The sequence below is a fragment of the Seriola lalandi genome, unplaced genomic scaffold (assembly GCF_002814215.2).
Source record: "Seriola lalandi dorsalis isolate HSWRI2012SDOR001 ecotype SW California unplaced genomic scaffold, Sedor1 jcf7180002054441, whole genome shotgun sequence".
In the NCBI taxonomy this organism is placed as follows: Eukaryota; Metazoa; Chordata; class Actinopteri; order Carangiformes; family Carangidae; genus Seriola; species Seriola lalandi.
Window position 1 is genome coordinate 328,966 of NW_019524994.1, and position 9,688 is coordinate 338,653.

Genomic DNA, 9,688 nt, shown 5'->3' on the forward strand with positions numbered 1-9,688 from the left:
TGCTGGTTATATTATCGTTGTACCAACTTCACCTCAGACCCCTTACTGTAACCAGTGATTTCAGAGTTACTTTAGACATCCCCCTGAATCAATAGCTGTCCAATAGAAAGCAGCAGAAAATTTAAATACTTGAGTGAAGTAACTCAAGAGTTTAGCTGCATACGTACTTGAGCAAATACTTGGCTTTGCCAAAGAAATGCACTTTGTTTCTTGCTGCTATTGGTGAGAGTATGAGCAGAAATTATTTTGGTCAATAGTGGATGCTGTCAGAAGAGATACTAGTAATTCTGCTTCCTCTGTGATCAGTCTCTTTCCATATGATGATTGTTGAGGTTGCAATACATATACATGAATACATGAGCACTCAGTGGCACCTAAATCTCATAAGTTTCAGGTTGGTGTAAGTTTTTTATTTACAAAGATTGCTTAATTATTGGCTCACAGTCTGCCATGTAATACTCGTTTGACTGATAACAAGATATTGAGACAATTCGGACACAATCCTCTATGGAAGAATTACTGTAACCTCTTCTTTATGAATTACTCATAACATTTCATTGTGTGGTCAGTTACAGTTGACTAATGTATATAAACTTGTTACCGTAGGAAGAGTGGTTACATAACCTTAGAAAATTAAAAACATACGCGTCATATGTGTGCTCTGCTACTTAAACGAATAACCTCCACACAGTTTTCATCTGACTGGAGATCTAATTAGCAAGAGATGAGTGTGCAGAGCATTTCATTTGCGATGTAACTAGTTCTTCTCATATCAGTCCAATCTGGGTTGTGACCCAGGAGAAGACATCTAGCTAATTCTTAGAGCCCATCTCTTACAGTTTACACCAACATCAACACATGAACATCCTCTCCTCTTACTGCTGGACAGCTTTTACATTGAGCTGCCCAACATCATCATCATCAGCAGGAGAAAACCCACGAATTGAAGATGGATTACACAACATACAACAACTGGTGAGTAGTGTTCCTGTTAAGGGTTCATTACGTGCCTAATGCACATCTAATCAGATTCTAGTTTAATCATTAAAAGTACAAAAAATAGTGCCCCCCCCTTCACAGAAACAGACCTTGATTGAAGTTGAGCCTCAGTCTGTAATTTAATAACATTGTTAAGAGCTGGATAGTACCCATGATAACCCAACCAGTCATCAGGTGCTGCATTAGGTGTAGGCTAATGTGATTGTAACAGGGAACTGACTGTGCTGTTTAAAAGTTTCCTGCTGAGCCTGCAAAATCTACTCTGCTGTTTTTATTTAGTGGACATCGTTATTAGATCACTGTGGTGAAAAGCAAAAGGGGTCAGCAGAGGGAAGGGATAATAACAATTACAACAATACAAACTAAAATATTACAAATAGTGAAAAAAGTACATGCTCAACTTGAAGAAAGAAAGAAATTCTGTCAATAAATCAAGAACAACAAACACTGTTCCTAAATTTAGACTTCTTTCACTTTTAAGGATTTCCATGAACAGTCATAAATCACAAAACCTGCCAATCTTCTGTGCACATTGTGAAGGTAATTTGATGCCTTCTTCATCTTTTAACATAGCTTTTTATTTATTATATACTGCCCCTGTTTTAGTTACAAGTGTGTGGCTGCTATGTGTTTATTATGTATAAAGAATTATTTTGTCTAATACAATCCCCTGTTCTGTATTGTGTTATACAGTGTTTTTGTATCTTCTCCTATGAACGCATATTTTATCATTTTGTTCATGTGTTTTACTATATTGTTTTTCATTACCTGTTTAAACATCAGTGTCAACTTGTGGATGTGTACAAGTGGAGTTGTAGTTGTTGACAAATACATTAATAAACGCATATCTGCTTACGGCATCTGTGCTGTTCAGCGGAGGGCGTCATGATTGCTCTGACCCACAGGGGGCGCTGTCTGCGCGCGTGCATCAGACCGGTGAGGCGAGCCAACATGGCGTCCTCTACTACTGTTCCGCTTCTGTTTTGTTTAGCATCGTTTTCATTGCGAATTAGCTCCTCCGGACTTCTAACTGAGCCTTGTTACAAACCCATCAGAGACCATAGACCAGACTCGGTCAAGTAAGTGACGAGAAAATGTACAGTTTCTACTGACACCTCCACATTTCAGTGTTATTGTGAGTGAGCTATCGTTACTCCTAAGCTGTGATTTAAAAGAAATAACATATTAACGTTGGGACGTTAACCGTCAACCGGTGCCGATTTAACTATTATCAATAACGCTATAAATAACCTTAATTTTCATAGTATTCCCACAAACCTATCTGTATTTATGAATGCGTCTGTATAATGATTATGTCATAGTAACTTCAAAGCTAGTAACTCAGCCTGGTGGTATTATTAGTAACTCAAGAAAAATGAAAAGCATATTCATTAGCTTGTGTGTTTATGGGTCAATTACCACAAAAAGCAGTCATTTTTAGTCTCTTTAGGGTTATTTTGCATCTCTTTCTAATCATTTTCAGTCTCTTTCTTGTAATTTTTATGTCTCTTTATGGTCCTTTTTCCTCTCGTTGGGATTGTTTTGCATCTCACTGAGCTTCATGAATATCCAATAAGAAATATAAAGACTTCATACTTCAAACATGAGCGGTCAGAGGGGCCCTGTGCCTGTGCTCCATAGGCCTGTTCAGTAATCCATACATGGTTTTTACACTTTACTTAACTAATATACAACTTACAATCAAGTCAATGAGTAAGTGGTCTCAGACTTTTCGACCCCACTGTGTACATATATGTAACATGTGAAAAAAGTGATAATTTCACGTACTATCTATCTATCAAATGATGTGCAATCTATCTGACCTCCATGACCACACTGTCCCGAGACGAGATGTAATTAATCCCAAAGTGAAAACACCTGTGTGAGTGAACATTTATTACAACAAAATAAAAGAGTCTTATCCTTCACTTACTGTAGGACACAGGCCCGGCCGCATGAGTATGTGAAGGTGTCGGACCTTCCTCCATTGTGGGACTGGAGGAACATCCAGGGGAAGAACTATGTGAGCATCACAAGGAACCAACACATCCCCCAGTACTGTGGTTCCTGCTGGGCCATGGGAGCCACCAGCGCATTAGCTGGTAACCGCGGCAACGGAGGGAGGGAGGGAGGGAGAAAACAAGATAGGAAAAGAGGGATGGATATGATACCAATATGTATAATATTATGTAATTTCAAAATATGCTTATTACACAGTTTGTTACTGCAGTTTTTGTTGACTGCATTGTCATAGTGAGTATGAACAACAACAAGAAAAGAAAGAAAAGACCAAGGAAATGTTACCATTTCAGCTTGGTAATATCATATGCTTTTGTCCAAGACCGTATCAACATCAAACGTGGAGGAGCGTGGCCGTCGGCCTACCTGTCAGTCCAGAACGTGATCGACTGCGGGAAGGCGGGCTCTTGTTATGGAGGAGATCACCTAGGAGTCTACGCTTACGCCCATGAGAGAGGCATCCCTGATGAAACCTGCAACAACTACCAAGCCAAAAACCAAAGTAAGAAATATACAGTTTCTCCTATGATCACTATGTCTGCTGGTAAAGTTGCACTATATTGCAAAAATATGTGGACAGAGATACTTTTAGTCTGGGGCTATCTTTCTTTTTTTGATAGTTAGTTCTAATAAAGAGAAATCTTAAAGAAACTGTATGCAATTATATTCTAGACCAAAATGTGGTTCCAACTTTGTAGCAACAGTTTGGAGAAGACCCGTCTGTGTTTCAATATGATGGTACTCATGAGTACAAAGCCAGGTCCATAAAGACATGGTTTTCCCAGTTTGGTCTGGAAGAACTTGATTGGCCTGAATAGAACCCTGATTTCAACCTCATTCAACACCTTTGGGATGAACTGGAACACTGAGTGTGAGCCAGGCCTTTTCATCCATCATCAATGGCTTATCTCACTAATGCTCTTGTCCCTGCAGCCAAGTTCCAAAATCTGGTGGAAAGCCTGAAACAAGAAAAAAAGTTGAGGCTGTTATAGCAGCATATTAATACTATGAGTTTGGAGTGAGATGTTCAACATTCATGTATGGGTGTAATGGTTTGCTATCAACATATTTTTTTCCATTTTAGTGGAAAAACTGATGACCTAAAGTTATCTGCAGTGTTTGTTTTTTTTTTTGTTGTTGTCATTTTCAAGATAGACATCTCTTTAAATGGTATTTGTTTGCTTTACATGAAAGATTTCAAACATTAATAAGTCATGGAATTACTTGTAAAATGAATGTTGCAGTGCTGCACTCTAAATAATTAAAACACAGTCTTGTCTTTTTATTTTGGTCTTGATGGTGCACAGAGTGTGAGCTGTTTAACCAGTGTGGCACCTGCTCCTTCTTTGAGTCGTGTGCTGTCGTGAAGAACTACACCGTGTGGAAAGTGGGAGACTATGGAGAAGTTTCTGGAAGAGACCACATGAAAGCTGAAATTTACACCAACGGGCCCATCAGGTAGTGTAAGTCATCCTCCCCAGTCATTTCTAATTATTCATCCACCTACATCCCCTGTGTGAAGGAGGAGATTCAGCCTAAACTTTTCACAGAGCGCTTCTTAGTCATAGTTTGATTTTTATTAGTTATGTATATTTAATAATATTAAAACCTTTGAGGACATTATACAGCACTGACTGTACTTTTATTTCACTCAGATAAGTATTAAAATACAGTGAATTATATGAATTTAAAGCCATAGCATGAAATTGAAATGATCATAAACAGACGTCTATGTCTTTCACAATTTATTTGTTTTAATAAACGCAGCTGAACTTTATGTCACTTAGCAATTCACTATTCTTTACAATATCTTGCCCATATATATAATTTAACAACCTGAACTAGCTGTGATTCTTTAAGTGAAGGTTTGGCTTTGGCAGCTCTATGTTGTATTTAAATTAATTCCATGCAGTATTAACAAGGTCTTAAAAAGTCCTTTCTATTACCTGCAAGAACTTGTAATGTATGGCCTTAAATAAGGATCAAAAAGATTTTGAACTTGTGGATTTATTTTCATAAATAATGTGACAGCCTGTAGTTTTATCCTTTGTAAACCTGTAAGAAAACATTGCCTGCGAAATTCTAGTTTGTGAATATGATGGTAGTTTTAGAAAGAAAGCAATGAGAATGTCTAAATAAAATATGTGCACAAATGATATCTACACTAAGAGGGAAAAGAACTGCTTTTGTGAACATACGAGAGCAGCTTCAAAGCAGAAACTGATGTGTGAAAAGGTTCCCACACTGCATACGACACATTTAAGTTACAGTACAAATTGTGGCTTGTGCAGCCAAAAGCAGAGACAAAGCTCAGTTTTGACCCTTCTTTGAGTCTGTAAAGTGCTCTTTCTAAGATTTATCGCAACACTTTAAAGAAATGTTTCAAATGTTACTTCAGCAGGTTGCAGAACTTCAGAAACTCCTTTCGCTGTCTTTCAGTTGTGCCCTGATGGCCACCAACGGCCTGGAGAAATACTCTGGAGGGATTTTCTCAGAGTTTCACCCCCTCTCTTTACCAAATCATATCGTGTCTGTGGCCGGCTGGGGTGTGGCAGAGGACGGGACCGAGTACTGGGCTGTCAGGAACTCCTGGGGAGAGTTTTGGGTTGGTTTTCTTCTCTCTGCACCACACCCTGCCTGCATAGCCTGCCTCAGTCTGAAGCTAAATTTTTGCACACAAGCTTCTCTCTCATAGAGATAGTGTTCATGTTGAAAGATTTCAGGGAAGAACAGTCAGTATTTTAAGTCATTTTCACTGACATTGTGCTTCTTGCTTGCAGCGTCAATAATGTTGTGTTGTCTTTTTGTTTTCAGGGAGAACATGGATGGGCGAGAATAGTCACTAGTGCCTATAAAGGAGGAAAAGGCAACTGGTTCAACCTGGGTATTGAGAAGAACTGTGCATATGGAGACCCTATTGTTACATAGACACCTCGACAAACTGATAGACTCTAGTTGTGTCATGTTGGGCTTATTGAAATAACTGTTGATGGGTTTATACCACTTTGGGTAAAGTGGAAAATTAAAGGAGTAGTTTAACTAGTTGAAGTAAGTTTGTTTGTTTTCTTGCTGAGAGTTAACCCAAAGTTTAAAATGCCAGTTTGCTGTTTTACTTTGGGTTTTTGCCAAACTGTTTCTTGGCTCAGAGATGTGCTTCGTGGAGATTCAACTGGTTCGGCCCAAGAAATAATTTGGCACACAGCTGCCGGTAAAACCACAACACACAGCTTTTACACTTTGGTTTTGGTGCAGATAAAACAAAAGAGTTAATATGTTGATTAGTGAGCTTTAGATTTACCTGAAGTTTCCCGTTTCCATTCTTTGTGCTAAAATAAGCTAAACTAAGGTAATCTCCACCTAGCTCTAGTTTCACATTTAAAGCACAGACAGAGTTGACAGAGTGAATAAGATTATTTCAAACATGTCTAGCTTTAAGTTAAAGGAGGAAAGAATTGCTTCATTCTGATGTTCACTGATGTGTTGAACACATTCATTTTTCATAATTTATAGAAACACATGGAAAGCCTTGTAAAATTTTGTTAGATGAAGTAAAGTTCAGAGCTCTCCACAAGCTTAATCACAATCAGACTCTCAATTTGTATAAATATTCAAACACAGAATTAGAACATAATTCGTCGAAAATGCAGCCTGAACAGATTACCTGCTCCTGAATTCAATTTTAAGCTTGAATTAACTCCATCTGCAAAAACTGCAGGTTCTTCACCTCAGATCCACTATCACACATTTCTAGGGAAACTATTCCTCTGAACAACAGGCAAGCTGAGTCACTCGCATTTAAATTCACCTGTGGTGAAACAACGTTGGCAGGTCTGAAGAAAGGGGAACTTTGCAGTTACACCCCCCACACACACATACACACACACACAGGATACTGCATGACATCTGCAGAAACAGCTTCTAATGAGCATCTGAAGGCTGAGCAGTTACACTAATGTAACATGAATCAAATCTGGTTTGACACATTATCGGAGAGAACTAGCACATACTGTAAGCAGCTCTCGCTAACACGAACAGGATGCGTTTTCTAATATGCATGAATGTGTTTTCTGCACACTTGAAGAAAATAGGGACACTGAGGTCACATCCTCAGCATTTATTATTATTTTTTGCAGACTAGTATTTTTAGACTAAGTATATTTAAGTATATTCAACTACTTTAAGGCTGACAAAAAAATTAAATGATTAAACCTTTTATTCCGTTTCTCAGCAGTGTGGACGAACATTTAAAATGTTGACCTTTTTTACTTTGGGGAGTAAAAGTTCTAGGTATGAAGAAAAATGCCTGACTCCAAACCACAGATTTATTTAAATGGACAATGTTTTGATCCCAGTCAGTTCTGCATTATGTGAAAATGTTTACAAAATGGTTACCACATCCACAAGTACACCAACAGGCTGACTGGCTCTATGATAACAGGAGTGGTGAAAAGAGCTCTCCACTGATACACATTAAGTTCAGTATCATTCAGCCTGTGAACTGTTGAATGTCTTCTGTGATTCTGGAGGGAACCACTCAAAGTTTAACAATATAACCCTTGTGGTTTCATCAGTCACTACTGAATAGCATTATGGGAAATGCAAGGTCCGGTACTTTTGGAGTTTGAGCCGGAGTAGCGACTAAACGTCAGGATACCTCGGCCTCAGCTGCACAGACTTAGACTGCTTTTTAAAAAACGTCACATGTGAGTCCTGCAACTTTAAAAGTAAATCAAAGTAAATCACTAAGTTACTGAGTTCTCCCTTATCCAGGGTGATAAACATGCCAAAAACAATTCAAGTACATAAATCCAAAAGGGTAAGGGTACAGAGGCTGTGATATATATATATAGATGATATATATATATGTGATATAAATCCACAACATTCTGGCAGGACAGAGAAGCAGCTACAGCAGCAAACGTCTCATCTCACTGCGCTGAAGAACAGAGAGGTTCAGGAGATCCTTTGTTCCCACTGCCATCAGGCTATACAACACCTATAAATAAAGTATCTCTCTATCTATCTCTCTATCTCTCTATCTATCTATCTATCTATCTATCTATCTATCTATCTATCTATCTAACAGTTTTAATTCATTCACATTCAAATAGTGAATATGACAAAACATTTCTACATACAATATATATGCATCAAATTTTTCTGTTAATATACACTAAGATAGTTGTATGTTACTGTCCAGAAAGCTATCAACTGAAAACTATACCATAAATCTAAACCCATAAAAGAAAAAAGTTGAATTGCATATTGTGCATTGAACTGCATTATGCATATTGCATAATGTATCACTGTGTCTGTACTCCTACTCTTTAAGACTGATTCACCTCAGAGTCAGTGTAGAGGAGTTCACTTTCTCAGTAGCCTTGCACCTTTAAACAACATGTACAGACAATATCATTTAACAGTGAAATTAATGAAAAATAAATAGTTAAATAGTTTCACAGACTACAGTTTTGATGTCTGGTAAATTTCTTGCTGGTTACGTGGGACTTCTACTACTACATATGATGATTATTTTCTTTATGAATTGATTGATTGAGTATAACATGCCAGAAAATAGTGAAAAAAGACCTTCATTATTCCCTGAAGCCCAAAATAACACATTCTACCATGTATACTGGGATTCAATAGGCATCTAACAACAAATGTTTGCCCCAGGGGTTCGCCCCTAGGAGGTCAATCCAGTCATGACCCTGACTGTGCTTGAAAGCAGGATTTGTAACATAAAGGATTGTAAATTGCGTTTCTTGATTGTTTTCACTCAAAGGAGAGGGGCTTCAAATTAGAAATTCAACTCAGCAGTGGTGTGGTTTCATGTTGTTTGGTGTTTGGTGCTGATTGGTTTCAAGATTTAAAGGAGAAAGAGTTGACAAGGTTCCATTTTAAATTTGAAGGCGAATACTCTTCATGTCCAAAAGGTCTGTTTGGGTGGAGCAAGGTCAAGCTGCACATCTGGAGGGGAGCAGTGTTTTTGAGTCTATACCCTTTTGGTTTCTAGAAACAAAAATGCTCATTCTAGTGTAGAAGAATGAGCATTTTTCAAACATATGACATGAATCTTGAAAATATGAAAAAACTGAGATGCCTTTCCCTTGAATCATGCTGCCCTGCCTCAATGTCCCTCTGTGCTGCTGCTGCTGCTGCTGCTGCTGCTGTTGCAGTGCTCTACTTTTCACTCCTGCAGCTTCCTCTTTCTGGATGAATCAAATCTCACTCTGAATGCCTGGGTGAGGACAGGACCGATGCGAAAGGTGTAAAAATTCCTTCTCCTCTGTGCATGTGTGAACAGACATGCATCTTACAAACCAACTGGTTCAGCAGGTAACTCTACTCTGAGGCCATAATTAGAACAGTGTTCGAGCCTTTTCCTGTGAGGAACTCCTCAGTGGTTCCAGCTCCAGAGCCGACAGAGAGCTGCACACATACGCAGTCTCCTGGTGATTAGATTTCTGTTCTTAATCACTTAATCTCATTTGTCCCATAGTTGTTGGCCCCTTTCCCTCTGTCAGTATTTGTGGGGTTTTGTGAGCTGATGCCAGGATTACTGGTTACTGAGATTTATCAATACGACAGTTTTAATATTTTTTTCAAGCTGATAACTTGGCTTTTTAAATAACTTTGAGTACAAGTAGTTTTCTCCTGCCTACTCCCC

At 38.4% G+C, this 9,688-nt stretch overlaps 1 protein-coding gene across 1 annotated transcript; it reads left to right on the plus strand.

The window, feature by feature from the left end:
* Positions 1-1,925: 1,925 nt before the first annotated feature.
* On the plus strand, positions 1,926-6,066 carry LOC111658373 (cathepsin Z). The gene is made up of 6 exons (XM_023410868.2): positions 1,926-2,078; positions 2,938-3,101; positions 3,341-3,520; positions 4,326-4,476; positions 5,458-5,623; positions 5,833-6,066. The coding sequence occupies exons 1-6, from the start codon at positions 1,951-1,953 to the stop codon at positions 5,944-5,946; spliced, it is 903 nt and encodes a 300-aa protein (XP_023266636.1). The 5' UTR covers positions 1,926-1,950; the 3' UTR covers positions 5,947-6,066.
* Positions 6,067-9,688: the final 3,622 nt, after the last annotated feature.

Excerpts from the sequence above, each read along its gene's own strand:
- LOC111658373 (XM_023410868.2), top strand. The coding sequence starts at position 1,951 with ATGGCGTCCTCTACTACTGTTCCGCTTCTGTTTTGTTTAGCATCGTTT. Across the intron at positions 2,079-2,937 it reads CATAGACCAGACTCGGTCAA|GACACAGGCCCGGCCGCATG; the intron begins GTAAGTGACGAG and ends CACTTACTGTAG. Across the intron at positions 5,624-5,832 it reads ACTCCTGGGGAGAGTTTTGG|GGAGAACATGGATGGGCGAG; the intron begins GTTGGTTTTCTT and ends TTTTGTTTTCAG.